The following is a 27,280-nucleotide window of genomic DNA, read 5'->3' as shown; positions in this document are numbered from 1 at the left end:
ACATGCACACGTGGATAAAATGTCGAATTTTTATGATAAGACAAACTGAGGGTGCACTTTCGCGCGCAGGTTAAATATCTGCAGAAGGGTTTGACTGCGGATGGCCGCATTAACCAAGCTCATGTGAGCGCGAGACTACGTGTCATTCGCTTCACACACCAACACACACAAAAAAAAGATACCACGATTTGGGGTTTGTACTTAATTTAATTGTATTCATTAACTTATTAACATAAAAGGAGCCGCCAAATATTGACTTATGTTCTCTCGCGCTCTGCGATGTTCGTGTCTCGCGCAGTGTAAAACGCGCGTTGTTCGTTTTTCGTAGAATCCGGATTCTAGTTACATAAATGAACATCCAAATGGGTTGCGGCAACACTTTATTACCGCGATTCTAGCAACTAAAAATGCATTATTGTTCAGTGGTTAATCATGATGGCGCTATTGCCGGCCCCCCTTAAATCAGTGTGACAAAGCCATGGCAGAACAACAGACTATTGTCTACACCTCATTGTGGGTACTAAAAAGGTGTGTGTATTATGTCATAATTTGGCTGTAGTCACAATATGGGTGGAGAGTTTGTTCACGGAGATATTGCGGCATCTTCACCCTTGATACTTGAGGTCAAGAGTTAATGGTCATGGTCAATTTTGTTTGTGTCTCACAGAGATGGATACTGCCGGATGGATTATAACCCCTTTGGAGAGCCATGGGGGTGCCCACTGGGCTCTGTATATATCTGGCAGTGGAGGTAAGATGTCTGATATTACACACAGACCCCACATGCTTGGTTGGTAGATGATATCTGCAATAAGCAAAACGCTGTATGGTCTTTTACTTTGGGTACTTAATCATAGACACATTCATGCTAAATTTGAACTAAAAATTAATTGATTATGAATAAGATAATACCTATATAAGCAGATGTGATGTATGACACTGTCTTTTAATAATTACAATTTCACTGGTACATCTGGATGGTGTTAGTGCATTCATATATTAAGGACTGCGAACAAACAGCTGCTTTAGCAGGAATGGTGAAGGTTTTTGCAGTGAAACATGATCTTGTGGGCGTCTCATTTCCGCTGTGAGGCAGTTGTCTCCGCTTCCCAAAGGAATAGCATTTGAGATTGTGCTGCTACATCACTAGAATGAAACTGAAGAAATCTGATCAAGCTAGGGAGAAATCTCCTGTTCAGGAGAATTCCAGCATCTTCACTTGAATTGCATAAAAAAAGGAGATTCACATGTCTGTATTTCAGATGGATAAGAAATAGAATAGTTAAGTAATTATGCTAAGTGTGCTATGGGGGTCTCCTGCTAAATGTTATTCATATTTTAATTTTTTTAAATTTTTTTTTTTTTTTCTAGGCCAAATATAGTTGAACCACCAATAAACCAACAGTTCTAGCAAAGGGGCCTGGGTAGCTCAACGAGTATTGACGCTGACTACCACACCTGGAGTTGCGAGTTTGAATCCAGTGTGTGCTGAGTGACTCCAGCCAGGTCTCCCAAGCAACCAAATTGGCCCGGTTGCTAGGGAGGGTAGAGTCACATGGGGTAAACCTCCTCGTGGTCACGATTATATGGTTCTCTCTCTCAAATCAAATCAAATCTCTTCATTGTCACACTACCATGTACACAAGTGCAACAGTAGGTGAAAGTCTTGTGTGCAGTTCCGAGCAACATAGCAGTCATGACAGTGACGAGACATATACCAATTACAATAAACAACAAACTTACACAACACAATTTACATATCAAATGTACACATACTTACACAACACAATAATTATATACAATGTACAGTAGACAATACACACAATATAGAATACACAATATACAATAAGTGGGAGTATATGAAATATATATAAGTAGTTGAATTGAGGAGAATATGTTGACAGTCCAGTGTGAGATTATAGATGAATAAAGTGCAGTGCTAATTATTGATCCTGATAGATCAAGTGTTCAACAGTCTGACTGCTTGGGGGAAGAAGCGGTCATGTATGCGGCTGGTGCGGGTCCTGATGCTGCGATACCGCCTGCCTGATGGTAGCAGTGAGAGCAGCCCATGACTCGGGTGGCTGGAGTCTCTGATGATCCTCCGAGCTTTTTTCACACACCGTCTTGTGTATATGTCCTGGAGGGAGGGAAGCTCACCTCCGATGATGTTTCTGGCAGTTCGCACCACCCTTTGCAGGGCTTTGCAGTTGTGGGCGGTGCTATTGCCGTACCAGGTGGTGATGCAGCCAGTCAGGATGCTCTCTACAGTACTAGTGTAGAACCGTGTGAGGATGTGGTGGTTCATTCCAAACTTCCTCAGCCATCTCAGGAAGAAGAGGCGCTGGTGAGCCTTCTTCACAACGGCCTCAGTGTGGACGGACCATGTGAGTTCCTCAGTAATGTGGACACCGAGGAACTTGAAACTGCTGACTCTCTCCACCGGTGCTCCATTAATGGTGAAGGGGCTGTGTTTTCTGTCTTTTCTCCTGAAGTCCACTACAAGCTCCTTGGTTTTACTGACGTTGAGGGAGAGGTTGTGCTCCTGACACCAGCGTGTCAGAGTGTGCACCTCCTCTCTGTAGGCTCTTTCATCATTGTCAGTGATCAGACCTACCACCGTCGTATCGTCAGCAAACTTAATGATGGTATTGGAGATATGTGTTGCCACACAGTCATGTGTGTACAGGGAATACAGGAGAGGGCTAAGAACACAGCCCTGCGGGGCTCCAGTGTTGAGGGTCAGTGACGAGGAGGTGTTGCTGCCCATTCTAACCACCTGACGTCTGCCTGACAGGAAATCCAGGATCCAGCTGCACAGCGAGCTGTTTAAGCCCAGAGCCCGCAGTTTCTCATCAAGCTTGGAGGGCACTATGGTGTTGAATGCTGAGCTGTAGTCTACAAACAGCATTCTCACATATGTTTTCCTTTTTTCCAGATGGGAGAGAGCAGTGTGTAGTGTAGATGCAATGGCATCATCAGTGGAGCGGTTGTTACGGTAGGCAAACTGCAATGGGTCCAAAGAGGTGGGCAGAACAGAGCAGATGTAATCTCTGATTAACCTCTCAAAGCATTTGCTGATGATGGGGGTCAGAGCAACAGGACGGCAGTCATTTAAGCAAGTGATTGTGGCTTGCTTCGGTACAGGCACAATGGTTGATGTTTTGAAGCATGTGGGGACTACAGACAGGGAGAGGGACAGATTGAAAATGTCCGTAAAAACACCAGCCAGTTGATTCGCGCACGCTCTGATGATGCGGCCCGGAATGCCATCTGGGCCCGCGGCTTTACGGATGTTCACCCGTCGGAAGGATCGGGTTACATCCACAACAGAGACGGAGAGTGAACCAACCTCTGTAGCGTCAGCCGCGAATACTCTCTCCGTGAGGGCGGTGTTATTGTCCTCAAAACGAGCATAAAATGTATTAAGTTCGTCCGGGAGAGATGCAGCGATGTTCATAGCGGAGTCTTTATTGCGTTTGTAGTCCGTGATGGTGTTAATTCCCTGCCACATACTTCTAGAGTCAATGGTGTTGAACTGACCTTCAAGCTTGTGCCTGTACTGGCGTTTGGCTGCACTGATGGTGTTACGGAGGGCATAACTGGCTTGTTTACGCTTCTCCGTGTTAGGAGAATTAAAAGCGGCGGTCCGCGCATTGAGTGCCGCGCGAACATCGCCGTTAACCCATGGTTTCTGGTTGGGGTATATCAGTATTGTTTTGGTCGGAACAACATCCTCTACGCACTTCCTGATGAAACGCGTTACGCTGTCAGCGTAAACCTCGATGTCGTCATCAGAGGCGGACCGGAACATCTCCCAGTCCGCGTGATCAAAACAGTCTTGTAGCGCAGAGTCTGATTGGTCCGACCAGCACTGGATCGTTCTGAGGGTGGGTGCATCCCGTTTCAGTTTATGCCTGTACGCGGGCAGAAGCAGAACGGAATTGTGGTCCGATTTGCCAAAGGGGGGGCGGGGGAGGGATTTGTAGCCATCCCGGAAAGGAGAGTAACAATGGTCTAAAACCCGGTCCCCTCGTGTGTTGAACTTTATGTGTTGGTGGTATTTTGGAGCGATTGTTTTGAAGTTGGCTTTGTTAAAGTCCCCGGTGACAATGAATGCAGCCTCAGGGTGCACGGTTTCCTGCTCACTTATACTCCCATACAGTTTCCTGAGTGCCCGGTCTGTGTCGGCTTGTGGGGGGATGTACACAGCTGTGATGATGACCGCTGTGAATTCCCTCGGTAGCCAGAATGGTCGACACATAAGCATGAGATATTCCAGGTCAGGAGAGCAGAAAGACTTTATGAAATGTACATTCCTCTGATCACACCATGATTTGTTGATCATAAAACATACCACCTCTGCTTTTACCAGAGAGGTCTTTCGCTCTGTCCGCTCGGTGCACGGAAAAGCCTGTGATTTCAATGGCCGAGTCTGGAATCTCCGCAGCCAGCCAGGTTTCTGTAAGGCAGATAACACAGCAATCTCTCGTCTCTCGTTGGAAGGAGAGCCGCGCTCTCAGCTCGCAGAGCTTGTTGTCCAGAGACTGAACATTTGCCAGTAGTATACTGGGTAGCAGGGGTCGATTTGCACGACGTCTTACTCTGATGAGAACGCCGGCTTGTTTTCCTCTCTTCCTTCTGCGTTTCCGCGGCCGAGCAGCCCAGACAAAGGGCTCCGCAGGTGTGTATGTAAACAGCGGGTCGGCATTAAGGAATTTGAAGTCCGGTTTTCGATGTGTAATTGTAGAACCAATGTCCAAAAGCGTTTGTCTGTCGTAAACAATAAGGCAGACAACATCCAAGACAATTAAAACAAAGAACTGTAAACAAAACAAACAATAAACCGCAGTGTTATATCGGAGCTCGCAACGCAGCAGCCATACTCGGTGCCACCTTGAGTCCAAAAAAAAAAAAAATGGGTGCGTGGTAAGTTGTGCATGGATTGCGGAGAGCAGCATGAGCCTACACATGCGGAGTCTGCGTGGTGTCATGCACAGCAAGCCTCGTGATAAGATGTGTGGACTGACTGTCTCCGGAGTGGAGGCAACTGGGGCTTGTCCTCATGGTGGTGTGAGTAACCGTGCCACCATGAGGACCAAGTATGTAGTGGGAATTGGGCATTTCAAAATTGGGAGAAATTTCCAATTTTTTACTTTTCTTCCACTGTCATAGAACTTTAAAACAAGAGGGTCTATTATCATGACCGTGCGCTACAATTATCTTAAATCCGACTCTTATTCCACTCAGAAGTGGTCAACTCAGGAAGCATTCCTATGTGAAATGTCTCATACACTACTGCAAATATGCTGTTATTCCTCCTTTTGAAATGTAAATTTAAGCCAGCGGGTCCATAACCAAGGTAATTTGGGGTAGAGAACTGAGTTTTAGGACTGAAGCAGCCAAAAATACATCATCTTTGCATTAGCTGCTTTGTCGGCAGGTTTGTTTATATGGCAGGCTCTTGAAGGGGTGGTGTTAAAATTGACTAAAAACTTGGCTTAAAGCTGAAGTATGTAACTTGAAATATGCTAAAATACCTTTTCCTATCCAAGCTTAATATGCAAAGACAACTAAAATTAAACCATTTAATAGTAAATTTTCTTAAAAACTGTAAGCACTGTGTCTCTGTGGCACTGTGAAAATGTATTTTTGTTTTGAGCACCCACTTATACCCACCCCAAAAATGTTACTCAAATAATGGCGTGAGCTGGGGCGGACTATCTCTATGTTTGACCAACGTAGATGAGGGGTGTATTCAGAAAGCTATTTTGAAAACAGTTTATTTTTGTAATTCTGTTTGGTAGCACTAGTGTCACAAATATACATACATACATCAGTTTGAACTGCAGCGCAGCCTTGCATATGTCCACAGAGAAAAGTCAGTTATAACACTGGAAGAGAACGTTGTGACATTTGTCCATTTTGATGGATTACTAAGAGGAATAACATTTATGAAATGGCAAATATGAATGGATGAATTATTCATAAATCAAAATATATCTGGTACATTTTGATTTTATGCTGACTTAAAGTCAATTGAAAGCAATCCTTCAAAAAAAATGTATTAACTATTTACTAGTGATATTTAAAAGTTGAAGAATTAATATGCTAATATTACAGAGATAGTCCATGCTTAATTTTAAAAGTTTCTTAACCCTAAAAATATTTTTCGTGTCCTGGGGATACAGACATTTAAGAGGCTGTGGAGAGGAGCAATAAGTGAGTCAGTAAATGTAAAAATATTAAAAAGGGAAATGCATTGTGTCTTAATGTGTTGGAAAATAGCAATTAGAGGTACCCATTAAATGCTTGCCCTTTTTAGGGTTAAATTAGCAAAACATTTGGGAAACGGTGTGAAAAAAGAATTGTAAAGTGTTTGCCATTTCTGTGCGGAAGCTGGGAAAATCTTTTAATACTACAGACTATTTAATTATTATTATGGAGTTTCTGATAAGAGGCTCGCTGGATGGGTGTAGTTTTCACGTCCTCCCCCTCTCTCACCGCGCGCTACTAGCGCATGCGTTGTAAGCCAATGTGGGAATGGCTGATCTGGGATCGGAGGGGGGGGGTTGGCCCGTCGAACACGAGCGGAGTGATAAAGAGTGTTTTTAATGTCCGCCATGTTGGCCATGGCGCACTGAGCCTGGAATCAGGGACCGGAGCGCGCTGGAAGTATACACCGAGAGAGAGCGACCGCCACCCGGCCTCGCGACTCCGCTCTCCCCGCTACCTCCACAGACCGACCCGTGCACTGCTGGAAAACGTACCGGCATCATCCATGAGAACTTTAATCGGACCGGTAGGGAACATTAGGGGATTGGATAGGTTTATGTTGCATCTCGAATTATAAAGAATAAAATGAGTAAACTGTCGTTTCGGGCGCGGGCTCTGGACTCTTCCAAGCCTCTACCCGTCTTCCGCTGCGAGGACCTGCCCGACCTGCACGAATATGCTTCTATTAACCGGGCAGTGCCACAGATGCCCACGGGGATGGAGAAAGAGGAGGAATCGGTATGTTTTATTAATCAAAACCATGTTTATTGATAATTATTTTGGTTTTGTTGTGAGAGGCGCGTCCCTTGCTTCTCTGCGCCAGTGAACACAAAATGGCCGCCATTTCTTGCAAGGAAAAGCGTCAAATGTGTCGTTACCGCCCAGGACAGTCGTGGTTTAGTGTGTTGTACCCGAACTTTAGAGTGTTTACTCTGCAAATGTAATCTAGGGGTTATTCTTATGCAGTATTTTTTGTCAATAGGCGGTTTACGAAGTACAAAGGGGTCACGTGACCACGGGCAAAAACACCATTTTGTTGATTTTGTGGCTCAGCGCTGTGTAGTACCGCACTCGGACTAAAAGAGGGCGCCAGTCTATGAGCTCACACACCTCAACCAATCACTAATTAACACCCAGCAAACCCATCAAGGGCCTCCAACACACCAATTTAGTAATATAGTGTCCATGCAAATAATGTATTTTCTTGTATGAACATCGGCTCCAGGTCGGAATAGTTGTCATGTCCAATAACCAATTAGCCGATTTATTTTGAACTATGTACATTGTTAATATCTATACTAATTGAGGCATATATACATTGTGAATTCAATTGCCAGAGGTCTGTTTAATGTATGCAGTGGTCCGTTTGACTGGAGCAGCTGTGCACATGCAGCATTGTTTTGTTTTTACCTGCACTGGCAAAAGAAGCTCTCATATGCTCTACTCCATCTGTACATCAACCCCATCCTTGGCATCACAAGGAAACATACATTATTCAGATCTTGCATTAAACTAATTTCTCTTGACAAGCTCCTAATGTTGAAGCATTTAGATCAGATCATCAGACCTATTAAACTTTAATAGTGGTTGACCAATATGTGTTTTTCAATGGCTGATTCTGACATCTAGAGGGCAGGGTGACTGCCGGCTGATAAAATAATGAAAATGTATGATAGCAAATGAGACTAAATTGCTTAAATCTACACCTATTGACACCGTTTGTTGATACTTCAAAGTTGATAAGATTTTGCAATGGTCAATGTTATTAACCAATGCTGATTATCTAAAAATGGCCAAATATTAGCTTGCCTCTTCTCTGTGTGTGTGTGCGTGTGCGTGTGTGTGTGTGTGTGTGTGTGTCATTATGTGGAGAGAGCCTGCACTCGTGTGTGTTCAAAAAAGGTTGAATGAGATGTCAGTTGTTTTTAGAGCTTGTGTGGTTGGTTGTGCTGGCATGCTAATGTTTTTTTTTATCAGCCGGCATCTAACAGAGATCCATCTCTGCTGTGTCAGGGATTTGCTTACTTGGTAGGAATGTTTGCCGGCAATACGTGTAGATTTGAAAGCTGAAACTGTAGGCACAAAATGTTGATTATAGTCAAAACGGTTGTCATGTTATTGTTGCAGTTATGTTTTGAGGAAGTCATTGTTCACCCTAAAATGAAAATTCTCATCAATTACTCACCCTCATTCCATCCCAGATGTGTATATGGCTTTCTTCTGCAGAACACAAATGAAGATGAAAAAACTCAGCTTTGTAGGTCCATTCAATGCAATCCATAAGACTCCTGTGGTTAAATCAGTGTCTTGAGAATCAATATAATGGGTGTGGGTGAGAAACAGATCAAAATGTAAGTCATTTTTTTATTCTAAACCTCCACTTTCACATCTGAAAGTTAAAATGGAGAGTTAGAGTAACAAGGATTTAAATATTGTTCTTTTTCTCACCCACACCTATTATTATATTTAAATAATGAAGTCATATGGATTACTTTTATGTTTACTTTTTGGAGCTACAAACTTCTTATCACCATTCACTTGGTATGGACCTACAGAGCTAAAATATTTTTCTAAAAATCTTAATTTGTGTTCTGCTGAAGAAAGTCATACATCTGGGATGTACTTATTAAACGGCTAAATGCTATGACTTAATTATATAAAATATAAAGTATGCATGTGTTACGCATCAGTTAGTGATCTCATTATCATTTATACACACAGATGTTAATGATGCAGTTAGTGAAAAGGCAGCTGCTTCTCACATTCACTTACTATTGAAGCAACATTTTATTGGATGTCAGCCTTTTATGGTTTAATCATCACACTAGGACATATTACGATTTTAATTAGATTAATTGTGCATTTATACATGTTTTAATTCTAATACGACAAATTTCCTGACATTCCATTTTTATGAGTGGATTCCGTGATTCAGTCCGTCTTTTCAACAATGCTGTCAAATTTTAACAACATGTAGTAAGTTTAATGTGTAATGAATATTTTACCTGTTGATATGCAATTTCAACGCACGCGGGAGTGACGTCACTCTCCTTACATTTTATTATATAATTTACCGTCTATAAATGTAGTTAATGTTAACAAATTCTACATCTTTTCAAATGTCTAAGGTTTCACGATAGCAATGCTCCAGAAACAGCAATTTAGTTATTTGTGCCAGGAATACAAATGAAAACATGCAATATCAAAATGGGTCTTCATACCTTTATGAAAACGCAATCGCCAGATGAATCTCGTTCGTCACACTTCGGTAATTTGTCCATGTCAAGCGTTCATTGAAAAACATCCAATAGCACACTTTGTCCAAAAAACTGAGAAATATTGATATATTCTCCATTGTTTACATGAGATCTCACCTGAAAGAATTACCCTTCGTCATCGTTCTTCAACAAACTATGCAATCTGCGCAGCATTCATGTTGTAAAACTGTATATTATCTTATATATTAGAGTCTCATAAACAAAATGAGCATCTCTCCAAAGTCTATTTTTAAAAATGCGGCATTGTTTTATTCAGAATAGCCAAGCAGTGCAGTCAGATTTTGTGTCGTCTTGAAAGGCAGAGCCTTAATTTTACTCTGTATACCGGCAGCATTTTTTGTTAGATCATCTTCAAATTTGAAACCTACCTTTTTAGACTTGTGGCTTTGAGAACATTGTATTTCTGGGTTGTCTTGGTACTTTTTATTATTGTTTTTTTAAATTATAAAAATATGTTCAGCACAAAATATTTGCATTACTTTAAACTTAAGCTTTTTGAACTTTAAAAAAATAAGCTTGCATGCTATATTACGTGAAATCATGCATATGAAAACCAATATAGATATATTCTATATATAATAAGTTATTCCATCAAATTGTACGTACACTACCCGGTAGTTTTCACATTTGCTGTTGCACACGGTCTCCAAGTTTACAATCATGTCTCCCACTGACCATTTGGATGCACTCTAATATGGAACAGCCTTTCTGTAGGCCCCCCTCTCCTCCTGTCCATATAACAGAATGGCGTATGTACGTGCAAGTGGTAATGTATGTGTTAGGTAGGGGTATGTACAGTTATTGAATTAAATAGCTGCAAGCAGCAATCATCGGGGTCCAAGCTCATGTGTATAAATAAACAATAGAATCAGAAATGATCCAGTGGATGCCAAATAATACAAATTGACAGAATAGATCCTTCCTCCCTAACCTAAATTTGCTGAAAATTGTGTACCAGAATTTTGAAGCTGTAAAACACACATAAGGGAATCATAAAATTAATCCAAAAGATTTGTAGCAATACCATTCAAAAGTTATGGCCCAAAATGTAATTTTTGTTTTATTTGATTTGTCTGAGTCAAATTAATTAAAATTGAAGTCTCTACATTGTTCTGCTAGAGATATGTTTTGTTGCTTGGGTAAACCCATCTGGTTGCTATGCAGTTACCAAGGTGATACTCAAAAGGCTCCTTGATACCGTAAGTCCAGTGAACGAAACAAGAAGTCTCTGTGACATTCTGATCCTGAGATCCCCATCTAAGCATTTTGAATGGAAGTCAATGGGGTTTGGTTGCTAGGGTGCTCTAAATGTTTGCTAGGGCATGGCGAAGTAGTTTCCATGATGATACTTAAAGAATGATTGCTCACACAAGTAAAACAAGACAATTGTAATTTCTCTTGGACATTCTGATCCAAAGATATCCCCCTCAGCCATTTTTTATGAAAGTCAATAGGACTGGTTGGTAGGGTGCTCTAAATGGTTGCTAGGGCATTGCTAGCCAGTGACCAGAGATATTCTTATTGGCTGATTACTAAACTGACTCAAACGATCCAGTCCCCAAGTGTCCCAAAATTCTGTTCTGAAGATATCCTGAGCTATTTTGAATGGAAGTCTGTGGGGTGGTTGCTAGGGTGCCGTAAATAGTTGCTAGGGCGTGGCTACGCCATTTCCAAGATGATACTTTAAAGACTGATTGGTAGCCCGAGTGAAATGAGCCCACCTCTACATCTCTACCACATTCTGATTGGGACATATCCCAAAAAATTCATGGTCTTGTAGGAAAAAAAACTATTGTTTTCATTGGCAAGAGCTAGGGCTGGGCGATAAAACGATATTGTGTGTGTGCGTGTGTACAGTCCAGAGAGAGAGAGAGAGAGAGAGAGATATATATATATATATATATATATATATAAATAAATGTTACTCTTTATTCTAGGCCTTAAAAACTAGTAGGCTTATACAAACTATTCTTTACTGTATATAAGTTAGTCCTAAAGAATGTGGCTTAATGTAAAACTGAAGTTGAACTGAGAACCCATTGGTGTATTTAAATTTAAAGTGAAAATTTTGGTTAGTTTGTCACCATTTAATTTTAATTATTTTGAATCACTATTTTATTATATTTAATTTAGCAATGCATTATATTATAGTACCTCAATATTTGATATAGATTTATTATATGTAAGTTCCTTTTTTAATTTTGTTGGATGTTGGTAATATTCGTTCCGCTTTTACTTGTTTCCGTGGGGAGTGTAATAAGGGTGACGCGCTCTCTCGTGAGATAAATGATGGGAGAATGAAGAGTGCATGTTTCTGAACTCTACAGGTGTTACTGTTAATGATTCTTGCTCAAAAATAATTTAATATAGATGTTTGAATTATACCCCATCTTGTATTCTGCTTTATTATTATGATACCTGTGTCTTGCAGAGACTGAGATGCTGTTACCGCAGATAATAATAAAAAACGCTTCATGCAAGATGCGCCAGTTTAGTGTAAATAAAGCGTAAGCAAACGGAACCAAACTCAGGAGCACTTCTGTTACTCCAAGCAAGAGAGGGAGTTGTGGAGCACAGAACCACTCTGAAAACACTAACAATGCTCTGACTTAATATAGACTGACAGAGCAGCTCAAATAAACTTTGAAGGGAGCAGACCATTTAATTAAATCGCAGACTTTGCAATTTAATAATCGCAAAAGGTCATATCGCGGTTTCAATTTCATTCGATTTCCCTGCTCACTAAAGACGAGGAGAGGTCGTAACCATCGTCATGATATCTTGCAGTCAAGATGGAATCAATCTGGGATCCGGAACACGGTGGCCTTGTAGCGGGGGCAATAGAAACTTCATACAGTCTGAGGCAGCATTTCCACTGAAGCGGAAGAAATCCGCACAAAGCCACTCCCAACCCTAGGGAACCGCTTGCCCCGCGCTACTTTCAATTTTACAATCCACCTCGCGAGCTTGATGCTCTGCTTCCATAGGAAGGAATTAAAAATGCTTACTCACATTCGCTCAGCATGCGCCATTGGAAACATACGATAAGTAAGCCAAACTGCTAGTGTTTTTAGCAACAAGCATGTCTAGATGTAGAACATAGGCTAAATATCGTAAATTTCTCAAAAGCTTATCGTCGATATTGTGAAGTGTTTTTTTAATATCGAGATAAATATGAATATTGTTTTATCGCCCAGCCCTACTTCAAAGTTTTCTGCAGCGCTCACGCGAGTTATGTGTGACCCTTAACATTTATAAATATCAGTTACATTAATCATTGCTCTTCACAATCACAAAAGTGACATTATGGTTTCAAAACAGCAAATTTCTCCGAAAGGTGAGTAGTTTGGATCCCTGAAAGTATTTTTTTTCATGCATTTATTTATTTTGTGGAATTTTATAATTTTCTATGGCATGCTAGTGTGCCACGGCACAGTGGTTGGGGAAACACAGAATTAGGGTTAAAACAATTGTTGTCATCTGAAACATATTAATCACTGCAATAATGATCATAGGCTCTGCTTTTTCAAATCCAAATAGTTTTTTTTTTTTTTTGTCATCAATGCAGTGTAATAATTTTAATTAAAATGTAACATTAATATGACAGTAATTTAAGTGTGTCCTTTGTAATAAATAAATCCAAACATAATTGTGTAAAAACGTTGAACAGATTAATGGGGAAAATGTTTGACTGACTTGTAATTCTAGTGTCAACTTGCAGCATCAGTATCGTTTAGTCAGTTAGTATTAGGGATGCACTGAAATGAAAATTCTGGGCGAAACCGAAAATCCAGGATGCACTTGGCGAAAACCGAAACCGAAATTTTTACCTATTTAAAAAAAAAAAAAATGTTGTGTATAATTGTATTAATTTGATACTTTTTCATTAATTTCATGAATTTAATTAATCTGAAATGAAAAACTACAAACCAATAAAATAAATCACACTTTTATTGAAAGTAGCACAACAAAATTGGACAAAAAATATATTAAAACTATATTAAATATTATTCTTCTTTCAGTTCTGTAAAAATCTAATTTTACAGATTTTATTAACAATTATCCAAATAATGTAAAGTTTTAGAAAACTATTATATGCACAACAACAGTCAAGTAATGAACTTAGCTAGCATCTTTCAAAAAGTTTAAATATGCAACAGTAATTTTAATTAAAACAACAGGCAGAACACAGAATGGCCTCTATTCCACTGATCTATATATAACTATAATATATAATTATATATATATAGATCAGTGCTATATTCTGTTTATGTAAACGTATGTACACTTTAAATGAACATTATTGTGCAAAACAGCAGTAATTGAACTCGACCTCAACTGTAAACGACAGATGTATCCTCAAGTGAAGAACAAGTGTAATGTAATTGCTATACACATCATATTGGACTGCTTTCTATTTAAGTACAAGTGACAAGTTTCTCTTCAAGAACAAAAGTTGCTAAACTTTCTGACAGTCTCTCCTTTCAGAAAGCTCATCAAGAACATGAGATGCTGCACTGAACAGTCTCTCGCTCTCTGTGCTGGTGCTTGGGCAGATAAATACCTGTGCGCAATCCGCGCAAGCAAAGGAAAGCGGTGTTTGTTTATGCGCCCGTAGTCAAGGGGATTGTCGCTTCTGGCATAGTTCAAATATAAATACGTCTCAAGTTGTGGTGTAGCTGCGCTAGTTGTGACATTTTTCTGTTGTGACAAACACTGCAGATCGCAAATTTGATGTCCTTATCAGAAACTTTGAAGAATTTCCACACCGCTGACATGATCGCCTTTGTTTGGTAGTGCCGTTGTGGAATTATCTAACAGCTGTGATAAGGGCTACATCGATCCAGATTGAAATCTGAGCACTGAGGGGCGGAGCGAGGAGGTATATATTTTCGGCTCATATTTTCGGCCTTTTTTCTCTTTCGGCCGAAAACCGAAAGTGCCATTTTCGGCTGAAAGTTTTCGGCGGCCGAAATTTCGGTGCATTCCTAGTTAGTATCGCACATCCCTAATCTGCATACACTTCTATGTCTGTGGGGTTAATCTTTCTCTCTTTGTTTGTAGGAACACCATCTCCAGCGGGCGATATCTGCTCAGCAGGTGTACGGGGAGAAGAGGGATAACATGGTGATTCCCGTCCCAGAGGCTGAGAGCAACATCGCCTACTATGAGTCCCTCTATCCGGGGGACTTTAAAATGCCCAAACAGCTTATTCACATACAGCGTGAGTCAACCTGCATTCATTAAAGACCAAACTTCTTAAGTTAAAAGTCTTAAGCCTCGTATGTATGGGCTAGGGCTGTCAATTGTGCAGAAAAACCAAATTCATATAGTTTGTCAGTCTATATTATCAAATGTGCAGTCAGAAGAAAAATTTGTGGGATAAACGCTTCAATAGGCAGTCCACATGGTGTTACACTTTATACTACCCAAGACTCAAACTTCATAATAACAGTAAAATACCACATCGTTTTTTATTCAGTACAGTTCCATGTAGGGTTGCAATATTCTCAGATAGCAGTGGTATTTGGTTGAACTGTGGTGTAGCAGCTCAGACTATGAGCACAGGCCAGGGACTGTTCAAACAGACAGAATGGAACCGAACGTGAGGATCTCGAGACATTTCCAAGTTGAACATATTTCCTGACGAAGCATTTAAACAACTCATTGCTTAATGCTTATAAGAGAGCAAGACGCAATGGCCAAGTACCTCCACCAACTGTAAGGGGCTGTTCACACGAACGCTTTTGCAAACATCCATTTGTTTTTCTATGTAAATGCACTAGACACTTTTTTTTATTCAGCATTTTGTGCAGGATATAGGCACTGTCTAATTAAAAAGAACTTTAAAAACCATCTTGAGACACCTGCTTTCTGTTAAACTGTTTGTTGCGCTGTGTCTAGCCTTTTTTTATTGCAAGAATCAGATCGGTCTGAAGTCATCTTGAGTTCTTGGCACACATCCAAAATTCGAATGCACAGTTTAAGCATTCAAATGTGCATTTTTTTTATTTATTTTTTTCTCTTAAATTCAAAGAATATTTTAATTTGACAGTCCTAATGTGTATGTGCAAAAGTAAGTACTACTCAGTTGTTTTGAGAAACCTGTCTCTTAACCTTTTAACAGGGCTTATAGCTTTCATGATACTGCAGCATATATCATAAGACACCACTATTTTAATACATTTATTAATAATCAGAATAAACCATTTTAGCCAAGCAATATAATTTGTTTGCCCAACTTTTGGCTAAGCAACATTGCAATTTGGAATTGTCAGAATGTGCTTATCACTTTACAATTGTGGCAAATCCTTGCAATTGAGTGACTCTTCTCACTCTGTTTCTCCAATCTCTCTCTAGCATTCAGTCTGGACACAGAACAGCCAGATTTTGATCTGGACTCTGATGATGAGACGTTTGTAAATAAGCTGAAGAAAAAGATGGACGTGGGGGCCCTGCAGTTTGAGGAGATGATTGACCGATTGGAGAAAGGCAGTGGACAGCAGGTACTAGAGCTGGGGAATAGTCAGGATTGTGGATATTCTAGAATGGGCATCACAAAATGTGTGGTGTTTGGCTTTCGAGGCATGATAATGCTTAATGTGCAAGGGGGTAGCATCAGAAGGTCTTGAGGGTCACTGGTGTGAAATTTCTTCTCCCAGGAGGTTTCACAGAACAGTGAAGGCACCATGGTGCTCATGGTTAACACCGCAGTAGTGTGCTACTTTGTAGATGGCACAATTCACTGGTCTGCGACTAGATCAACTAGGTTGGCATTAGGGCTGCACGATATATCAAATTTATCAAAATGGCTTGATTTGCATATTGAAAGGGCTTGCAATAATGGAATCATTTTAAAGGGGACATATGCAAAATCCACTTTTTTTATTTTTTTTTATAGATTGATATAGATAGAAAATAGACAACCCTTCATTTTTTCCTTTCCCCATCAATAAAAGAAAAAAGTGTGTCCAAAGGAGCCATTCAGGTTTGCAGATCCTTATGACGTCAAAAGGGTAAAGGTACCGCCCATGGCTGACATAGAGATCCGCCCGAGTAGCTTAGATCTGCCCTCATTAAAAATGGAGCGTGCATCGCATAGTCTGCCATATTTATCTCCTCGCTAGAGTCGCTTGTGCTAACTCAGACTGCTGTTTGGCCAAAACAAGGCTGGATTTGCTTCAAAGCTAAGGATGACTAAAGATCAAACAAACTCTCCATTACCCAATTTCAGATTTGCAAGTCATAAGTTTCGCACTTTTTAAACTTTTTTTTTTTTTTTTTTTTTTTTAATGTGTGCAATTTGGCTTAATTCATTTTCTTGTTTGAACATTGCGCGAAAAACGCTTTTTGTGAAAACCATTGTGCTTTGTGTAACGTAGCAACTAGTCCCTAACTACCTTATTCCATAAAATTGAAGCTGTAGCTCTGTTTCGGTTGGGATATAAACTGATTGGCGCCCTCCACAGTCCCGCTTGAGTCTCAATGCAATGAAGACTTTTCCTGTGTAATAAAACCGGTACAGCTATAGCTGTATTTCATATTTAATAACTGTATAATTTCTCCTGCATTGTTGTCACCGGGGCATCCATGGCATCAGCAGGAAAGGCACTGCCCACTTCCTGCTACATTGCATTTAAAGCTACAGACACTATAACAGCCTGTTTGGAACAGGGCTACAAAATGGGGGTATAAAGGCATGGTAGAATAAACAATCTTTGAGTTTTTTGAGCTGAAACTTGACAGACCCATTCTGAGGACACCTGAGACTTTGATTACATTTGTGTAAAAAGGGGCATAATATGTCCTCTTTAATGTCGTACAGCCCTAGATTTTTTTTTTTTTTTTTGAACGGTGACTCAGTCTCTTTTGGAGCAGCTCATTTTCTATACAACCTTGTATTGTTGAAGGAATATTCTGTTGTTTCCAATTTGATGTTATTGATATTGATGCTGTCTATTATTTGTTATCTTTTTTGTAATCAAAATGTAGGCTAAAGCATGCATGATAATATATGGACTTAAATTTGTGCATTGTTTGAATGACAGTGTTGGGCAAGATGGACTATAACATTAATTGATTATCAAAACAGTTTTAGCCCTAGAAGCGACTTAAATCAAAGAATAATTTCCAAGCCTTTGTAAACGTTTTCTCAAAGGATTTGGATAAGGTTGGTTTGTGATGGACTGATTATAGGTGAGGCCAATTAATCTGCTGAAATTGCCATTTTGGTGCTATCTCCTATTTGCTGGCAGCATTGATGGCTTGTTGGCTCCATTGTGTAAGGCTGACCAGTTAAAATTCAAATATTTGTCAAATTTAAAATAAAAATGCACATTCAAATGCTAAAACTGTGCATTTGAATTGTAGATGTGTGGCACAGACTGATCGCATTGTTGCAGGAAAACAAATGCTGGCTTAATGAATCGCAACAACTACAAAACACAGGAAAATGGTCAAGACGGCCATCTAGCACATGTTTACATAGACAAACAATTGGAAAACCGTGTGGATTGATGCAAAAGCGGTCAGTGTGAATGGCTTCGTCTTGCTTATCTTTTTAAAGCACTTTGTCAGGAAAGAATAAAGTTTTAATTTGGAAATGTGTGTCTTTTGATCCTCACTTCTGTTCTGTACCTTATGTTTGAACTTGAATTTGAGCCACTTCACCATGAGTTCAGAGTACCACTACATTCTGGGAATATTACTACCGCACATAAAACTGTAATGAATTAAAAATTCTGCAGTGTTGCTGGTATTATGATGCTGGAGTGTTATACTGCATCACCAGTGAGAAAACATTTTAATATAGAACGGTCTATTGTAGCTTTATTTTATTTATTTTTTTATTTACATTTGGGAATATGAACTGGTTAAATCTTTTTTTTTTTTTTTTTTATTATTATAATTTTATTTAATGCACTTTTAATGGAATGCACTTTTATTTATTAGCCAGGAATGTTCTTTGCAGTAATATAACAGTGCTATTTGGCTTGTGTATTTGTTGTGCCCTCTTGTGGGCTAAAGGAACAAAGTCAATTAAAAAAGCTGGTGACTTAAGAATTTGAATTTATTTAGAATTTCTTTTCATATTTAAGGTAAAAATGTATATTTGTTTTTTTAGTTTATACAATGTAGTCTTAAAAGGCTAGCATTATAATATACACCGATCAGCCACAACATTAAAACCACCTGCCTAATATTGTGTAGGTCTCCTTGTGCACACCAAAACAGCTCTGACCCATTGAGGTATGGACCCCACGAGACCTCTGAAGGTGTCCTGTGGTATCTGGCACCAAGACGTTATCAGCAGATCATTTAAGTCCTGTAAGTTACGAGGTGTGGCCTCCATGGTTTGGACTTATTGGTCCAGCATATAACATAGATGCTCAATCGGATTGAGATCTGGGGAATGCCAAGTCAGTACCTTGAGCTCTGTCATGTTCCTCAGACAATTCCTGAACAATTTTTGCAGGGTGGCAGGGCGCATTATCCTGCTGAAAGAGGCCACTGCCATCAGGTAATACAATTGCCATGAAGGTGTGTTTGTGGTCTGCAACAATCTTTAGGTAGGTGGTACGTGTCAAAGTAACATCCACATGGATGCCAGCACCCAATGTTTCTCAGCAGAATATTGCCCAGAGCATCATACTGCCTCCGCTCCTGCATCCTGCTGCCATCTCTTCTCCAAGTAATCAACGCACCTGCACCAGGCCGTCTACATGATCTAAAAGAAAATGTGATCCATCAGATCAATGGACCTTCTTCCGTTGTTCCATGGTCCAGTTCTGATACTCACATGCCCATTGTAGGTGCTTTCAGCAGTGGACATGGGTCAGCATGGGCGCTCTGACTGGTCTGCAGCTACGCAGCGGCCCCATATGCAGCAAGCTGCTGTGCACTGTGTCCTGGCACCTTTCTATCATGGCCAGCATTACGTTTTTCAGCAATTTGTGCTACAGTAGCTCTTCTGTGGGATCGGACCAGATGGGCTAGCTGGCGCTCCCCATGTGCATCAATGAGCCTTAGGCGCCTATGACCCTGTCGCGGGTTTGCTGGTTGTCCTTCCTTTGACCGCTTTTGGTATGTAATAACCACTGCATGCCAGGATCACCCCACAAAACTTTTTGGAGATGCTCGGACCCAGTTGTCTAGCCGTCACAATCTGGCCCTGGTCAAAGATGCTCAATCCTTATTCTAGCCCTTTTTTTTTCTGCTTCCAACACATGAAATCTAAGAACTGAATGTTCACTTGTTGCTTAATATATCCCACCCCTTCACGGGTGCCATTGTAACGATTCACCTGTCAGTGGTTTTAATGTTGTGGCATTTTGCACATTGTAGAAGTAGAACGTTAGGCAAGATGGAATATTACATGAATTGATTGTCAAAACAGTCCTAGAATTAACTTTTAAAATGAAAGAACCATTTTCAAACTGTTCCAATGTTTTTTGTTAGGACATGGAGAAGGTTGATTTGTTATTTGAAACAATTCTATGGGTGAGGCCGATATTTTGCCATTTTGATATTTTGCTGCCAACGTTGAAAGGTGGTTAGTTCCATCGTGTTTGGTATGAAATCTACTGACGCCCTTAATAAAGATTAATTTATTTTCTCTCTTTAAACATGTTTTGGTGAAATGAGAAATATTGTTTGAAATATGTATTAACATTTAATTTGACAACTACTAATTAAGTGTTGAAAAGCCTTTCATCTTTGAGATGCGTAATAAGAAACTGAAGGTTGCATGTTGCAGTTTTGTCTTCTCAGCTATGGCTAACATTCCCAATTTCTTTCAGCTGGTGTCTCTGCAGGAGGCCAAGCTCTTGTTGAAAGAGGATGATGAATTGATAAAGGAGGTCTATGAGTACTGGAGCAGGAAGAGGAAAGCCTGTCAGAGTGGCTCTCTCATCCCGGTCGTCAAACAGGAGAAGCGTGATGGCTCCAGCACCAGTGACCCCTATGTGGCCTTCAGACGCAGGACAGAGAAGATGCAGACCAGGAAGGTAAGAAGGCAACACTCAACAGGAAGTGCCGTGCATCTATGTATTTGCTCTGCTTTTGGAGTAATAGAAGAGAAAGCTTATAGACAAGTTCTCTTCCTCTCACCTGCAGAATCGTAAGAATGATGAAGCTTCTTACGAGAAGATGCTGAAGCTGCGGAGGGAGCTGAGCAGAGCCGTTACAATCCTGGAGATGATCAAGAGGCGAGAGAAGAGCAAAAGAGAGCTGCTGCACCTCACGCTTGAGATAGTAGAGAAGAGGTACACTCACTTTTGTACCTTCCCATGTGTATTCTAATGTTCCCAAAGTTATGGAAAACCTGGAAATGTCAATCTTCATGACCCTTGAAATGGCTTTACTTGTAGGGAGGCATTTCCAAATATATTGAAGGACTCATAGTCTTAATTTTATGTCCCAGCCATGAACCTTGATGCTAGTTGGTTAAAGGTGGTATTAGAGTGCATTTTAGAGCACATATGATTGGGCAAATAGCTGTGTAGTACAGGAGTCATCAATGTTTGGTCAGTTTTCATTTTTGAATATCTGCTAAAATAGATGGCTACAAAGTTTAAAGACATGGCCTAAAAGCCTTAACTCCAATTTTGATTTCATTTCCAGTCCTGTAAAAGTCATAAGATTTATTAAAAACTAGGGCTGTCAATCGATAAATCTTTTTCATTAGGGATGCTCCAGTCAGGAGTTTTACAGCCAATACAGATCTTCTTGTCACCTGACCGGCTGCTACCGATCCTGATCATTTCACCTTTTATCAGGATCTCTGTGATAACTGGCTAAATGTACGCTTTCTGCACACTGTCGCTATTAACTGAATTTTCCTCTTCCCAGTAATATCACTGTCTAGTTTTTGCTGACAAAAAAAGTTTATAAAGTAAAAGAAATAAAAATAATAAAAAGTTTTTGAATAAGATATAAGCAAGTATAGGCTAACACAATTTTCTCTAGAATAAGATAAATAGCTCTATAAAAAAAATGAAGCTTAAGTATCAATCTGAAGACAAAATGATAACCCATAGGTGCAATAAACTTAAGTTGACATTCATTTATTTGGATGATTGTATTAATAGTTCATTTTTCACTTGTTGCTGCTTGAACACGCACTCTCATGAGGACATGAGATAAAAGGAACATGGAGAAAGGGCAGGTTTCTGTACTTTACCAGTGCTACTATTGTTAATGCCCTTTAATAGGGAGATATTTTATAAAGATGTTTGAGTTTAAATGTTTTAAATTTGAATTATACTCGCATAAATCGCGTTATTACTGGGATGCCTATGCCAGTCAGAGAAGCTGCCGCCATGTACAATAATAAGGACCGTTTCACAGAAAACACTGTTTTCCCTTTGCCTTGTCGTGTGTTAAATGCCACATTAACAGTACAGTACACACACTTTTCATATTCGCCGTACCTCTCCCACTGCATCATTCTTAACTGCTGAATCAAGTTTTTTTTGTCTTGCAGCACTAAGTCAGAATTCCCCTTATTCCATGATGCCATGACAGTGCAGCTGAAGTCTTAAAGGAGCCGCACATCTTTTGCTACATATGCGATCGGCCAAAATTCTGATCACTGATCGAGTCATAGGATGTGAATATCGGCCGATATCGATCAGAGCATCCCTATTTTTAATTGAATTAATTATATGCAGATTTAGTCATTGAAATTAAACACACATATTTGCTGAAAAAGGCCCCTTAAATAGCCATATTTCAATGTACAATAATTAATTATAAATGGTTTTTAAATAGTTACAATTATATTTATAAAGTTATTATTCCAATAATTAAAATGCATTCCATTATTGTGGCAGACAAGTAAAGCATCGATAATACAATGAAAAATTTGGCATTGGAATTCCAATATACTGTTTATTTCCATATTAAACAGGCCATTGGCCTACAGTTCACAGCAATCTGTTTTGCAATCGAATTCGTCAATCTGTCTGAGATTTATTATAAGGGCTTTGCAATGTATACATGCATCAGATGGAAGCTTTGGTTGTGTTGTGTCAAACATACAATTTTAGGTCGCTGTTTCAATTTTAACATAGTCTGAAACTTGTTAAAACATGTCTTGAGATCCCTGTGTTCGCATGTGCACTCCAACAAGCTGTGTTTGAATGCAAGAACGAGACTCATCTTGTGCTGTCTGCTTTGGATATGTGTGGTTGTTCTCCGTAAAAGATGCATGTTGCCTATACAGATGGAGTTTCACTTGCTGCCCCCTAGAGAAAAAATTTGGTACTTCAAGCTTTAGTTGTTGGAAGGTTCCTTATTATTTTCGAGGGACATGATTAATTGTGCTAATTCTTTTAACACAATTTTTTTTTATATAATGAATTGCACTAAATTAATGTTAAATTGACAGCCTTAATAAAAACAAAGGTACACTCTTTAATTTTTTCCCCCTTTTTAAAAAGTTTTACTCTTAATGAAATCATGACCACTCAAGATGACATGAACAAAAAGTTACAGAGTGCACCTTTAAAGAAAATATGGCAATCTTTCATGTTATGTTCATCTTAAAGGTGTTGCATCAGTTTCTGTTACAGTATAATTTGCTGTGCAACCTATAAAATTAGTTTTTATAAATCAACTAATCACAAACAACTCTTGAAAGTATATAAGTGTGGGAACCCTATTATTCTGTATTAGGTTGGTTCACACAGGAGTCTGAGATCATGTTTTGTGTGTTTTAGGAACAGCATGGCTGATTTTGGTGGGGAGGTGATAGCAGAGGTTCTGGCTCAGAGAGCTTTAGAGAAACCCGTTATTCCCCTTATCCCAATCACCAACAGCACCCAGTACAGACACACAGAGCACGACCGGGACTATAAGAGCAAGGTACTCGCCCTCTGTTCTCTGTATGTTTGGCAGCAGCCGCTCCATCTTAGCTGTCCAAATATTTCTCTGTATTGAATTTTTTTTTCATGTGTTTTCAATTTGTTTGTTTGGAGGTGGATAAGCCAGAGGTCATGCGGCAGAAGAGGAAGTATGAGAAGAAGGCAAAGCCGTTGCCTTTGGCAGGCTCCACCCATTCAGGCCTGACACTCTTTAACACTAAAGACCTCAATCAATATGACTTTCCTAGCTCGGATGACGAACCCTCTCAGGTACACACACCGTATTTCAACATGAAATTTCAATTGACCCTGTTGTTCCAAAGAAAAATGCTATTGTCTTGTAATATTTTATCCAAATGTATGTCAAAATGTGCTTTTCATGATCCAATCACTTCTGTGTACAATAAATACTGTGGTATCTATGTTGGTCCACTTTGAAATGCATCATATCATGGAAGAAAAATGGGTTTTGAATGTAGTTTATTTTAAAATCATCAAGCAGAAAATATGGATTCACATGAATTGCTTAATTCTGTACATATATTTCTCACACCCTCAGATGTTCTCTGGTTCTTCAGAGGTTGAGGAGGAGAACGATCCAGATGGTGTGTTTGGCTTCCGGAGGAGAACAGGCTGTCATTATCATGCTGTAAGTTCCGCACCATCCTCATTCACATTAAAGGGTTAGTTCACCCAAAAATAAAAATTCACTCGTTTACTCACCCTCGTGATATCCCTGGTGTGTATGAATTAATTTTTTCTGTGAACACATTTGAGGAAAAATAGAACAAATAACCTTAATACCCTGGTTCCTTAAAATGCAAGTGGATGGTGATCCGACTTTTGACATTCCAAAAATCACAGACAGTCAGCATAAACGTTACCCATATGACACCAGCGGTTAAATTAATGTCTTCTAAGTCGATACAATCACTTTTGGTGCAGAAAATATCAATATGTAAGTGCTTTTAACTGTAAACGATCGCTTCCGGGCAGCAGTATGCACGTGTGACGTAATCGCGTTGGCACGTGAGAATTGACCCACATGCGTCACAGCCGGAAGGAGGAGGGGGAACGCTGTACAGAAACTTCATTGGTTTTGGTTTAGATCTGTATTTTTCATTTGTGTGCTTAACTTGGTTGTCTCAACCGAGATAAGAATGTGCGACTGTAACATGCCAACACGAATACTTCACACCAGAAGCCGTGTGATCTCCACCCTCTCATGAAGCATACCAGAAGCGATGATGTAGTTAAAAAGTACATAAATATTGATCTTTTTCACACTAAAAGCGATCATATCGCTTAAAGACATTAATTTAACCTTTTGATGTCGCATGGATTGTTTAAGCTTATGTCTGTGATATTTGGAGCTTTAAAAGTCTCATCTACTTGCATTTTAAGGACCCTCTGAGTCCAGATATTTTTCTGCTCTTTTTTTATTTATTTATTTTTTTATGTCTGATGAAGAAAGTCATACACAGCTGGGATATCATGAGGGTGAGTAAATGATGAAAGAATTTTAATTTTTGGGAGAACTATCCCTTTAAATATAGCAAATATGATGCTGTCTCATCCAATGTATTTCTGAATCTAGTATGTGAAAAGAAAATCACTGTCTATTTCCTTCACAGGTGCGTTCAGGACCCGCAGGGGATTGGCCATGGTCAGACCCAACTGAGGGCGGGATAGGAGATGTGCGGTATCGCTATTCTCTCACCACGCTCACTGTGCCACGGCAATGCCTGGGGTTGGCACGGCGGCGATTAGGCAGAGGGGGCAGGTGAGTTAAGGCCCTTGCACTTTTAGAACCAATACTATAACATAAAGTCAATGGAAATATGCGGTAGATGTACTATAGGCTACAGGTTGCCCTGGCTGTGAACCAGCCAAGTACAGACTCAGCACGAGAACCATTGCCATTTCGATGGAAAAGCCCTAACAGAAAAGCACAGATGGGGCCGAAATAATATACATGTCTCTTCTGTTTTTAAGCAAACACTGATGCGTGTAGCTGTAGCCTAATAATATTAAAACATTTTACTGGAAAAATACCATTAGTAATTGTCGGAGGTTGTCATCGTCACACATCTGTTCTGGTAATACTGTTGTAAATATCCATTTGTTTTATGTGTTAATGACAAAACATTAGTTTTAACTAAAATGTCTGTCACATGCTGACATGGAGATGACCTCTGGTAATTGGAAGAATAGTTTTTTGCTGTTGTTGTTTGTTCAAGTAAATGCAACCTGTTAAGTGTTTGTGACCAAATAAAAAGGACGCTTATTATTGGAATTGGCAGTTGTATTTTTTTCCTAAACATTGCAAGTACAGAACCGTAGTGAAACTGTGACCCTAAAACCTTTTATACAGACAGTTTCATATGGGGAGGTTCAGGGTAATATTATAAGGATCTCCATTGTCTCTGTCAAGAAATTGGTTAGTCATTTATTTGCATTATTAAATTATAAATGTTTAATATGTACTTTTTTCTTTTGCGGCTAGTTACCGTAATTTCCGGACTATTGAGCGCACCTGAATATAAGCCGCACCCACTGATTTTTAAATAAAATATTATTTTGAACATAAATAAGCCGCACCGGTCTATAAGCCGCAGGTGCCTACCGGTACATTGAAACAAATGAACTTTACTCAGGCTTTAATGAAACACGGCTTGTAACAAAAATAAATAGGCTTTACTGAAACACGGTGTGGCAGCGGGCGTGGTCAAGCGCCTGTCCGGAGAGAAAAGCGGTAAGAGCGCTTACACCTGAGCTAAATTATGTCTAACACCGGTGTCTAATTTCAGTAAGCATGGGGAGAGCGGCATAAAAAGGCAGCAGCCACAGAGCTGAGAGAGTGACACACGTCAGTCTAGTGTTGGCGCATAGAAGAATTGAGAAACTTTATAAAATTGATTGTAAACATTGCTGTGGCCATTAAAAGCCTTACCTGGAACGTCAAGTGCCCTGCTGAAAACTGTCACACTGGTGCCCGTGCCACACACAAGCTGCCACACACGGCTTGTAATAAAACATTTGCAGTAAACAGTAGCCTACCAAGAAAATCATTGGTCACTATCTTCCTCGTCCTGTGCACTGAAACCACTGAAGTCTTCTCCTTCGGTGTCGGAGTTGAATAGCCTCAGATTTAGTTGTCTTTTTGCACTGAGTCAATTCCTCACGCTGCTGTTTCCAACGTCTTATCATCGACTCATTAAGACCAAGCTCCCGTGCAGCAGCTCTATTTCCTTTTCCAACAGCCAGATCAATCGCCTTCAACTTGAAGCAGCATCATATGCGTTTCTCCATGTCTTTGCCATGGTGAGGGTGACAAAATTACTACCGTAATCAGAATGATGGGAAGTTTGAGCGCGCGCTATTTAATCTAAACAGTAAACAAAAAAAGTTGTTTTGACCTTAACCCGTTCGGCAATTTCATTGGTCTAATGAAAGCTTCACGCCGGCAAAAAACTGAGCACGTCACAGAATGTTTTTTTTTTTTTTTATAAAATTTGAAAGCGGGAAAAATCCATATATTAGCCGCGTCATTGTATGAGCCGTGAGGTTCAAAGCGTGGGAAAAAAGTTGCGGCTTATAGTCCGGAAATTACGGTAGACACATTTTTACAGGTATTAATCTTTGATCTATCTATCTATCTTCTATCTAAAATACACACATTCATGCTATAAAATCAGTGGATATGTAATTACAATTTAAGCAGGCTTCTGGTGTTTTTTTTTTTTTTTTTTATAGGATCAAATGAGCAGATTAAATTCATAACAAACTTTAATGGCAAGATAAATGAAAGTGTACATTGGCGTTGCATTATTAGACATTATACATACACATATACAAAAT

General features: G+C 39.7%; 1 protein-coding gene across 2 annotated transcripts in view; it reads left to right on the top strand.

Annotated features, from left to right (window-relative positions):
• epc1b (enhancer of polycomb homolog 1 (Drosophila) b) overlaps positions 1-27,280 on the top strand; it is a 38,032-nt gene that overhangs the window by 484 nt on the left and 10,268 nt on the right. Inside the window, exons 2-10 of one of the 2 annotated variants that reach the window (XM_052128049.1) lie at positions 668-751; positions 14,619-14,778; positions 15,915-16,060; positions 20,354-20,560; positions 20,670-20,818; positions 23,276-23,420; positions 23,534-23,689; positions 23,979-24,068; positions 25,054-25,202. In XM_052128049.1, coding sequence (XP_051984009.1) covers positions 710-751; positions 14,619-14,778; positions 15,915-16,060; positions 20,354-20,560; positions 20,670-20,818; positions 23,276-23,420; positions 23,534-23,689; positions 23,979-24,068; positions 25,054-25,202 — 1,244 coding nt within the window. In that variant the 5' untranslated portion in view covers positions 668-709. Of the gene's footprint in view, positions 1-667; positions 752-6,565; positions 7,015-14,618; positions 14,779-15,914; positions 16,061-20,353; positions 20,561-20,669; positions 20,819-23,275; positions 23,421-23,533; positions 23,690-23,978; positions 24,069-25,053; positions 25,203-27,280 lie in introns of those variants that run through there. The other variant, XM_052128048.1, reaches the window with a different exon arrangement.

This window comes from Xyrauchen texanus, chromosome 6 (genome assembly GCF_025860055.1).
Source record: "Xyrauchen texanus isolate HMW12.3.18 chromosome 6, RBS_HiC_50CHRs, whole genome shotgun sequence".
NCBI lineage: Eukaryota > Metazoa > Chordata > Actinopteri > Cypriniformes > Catostomidae > Xyrauchen > Xyrauchen texanus.
Note: the sequence above shows the minus strand (reverse complement) of the source record. Positions and strands in the feature narration are given on the sequence as shown.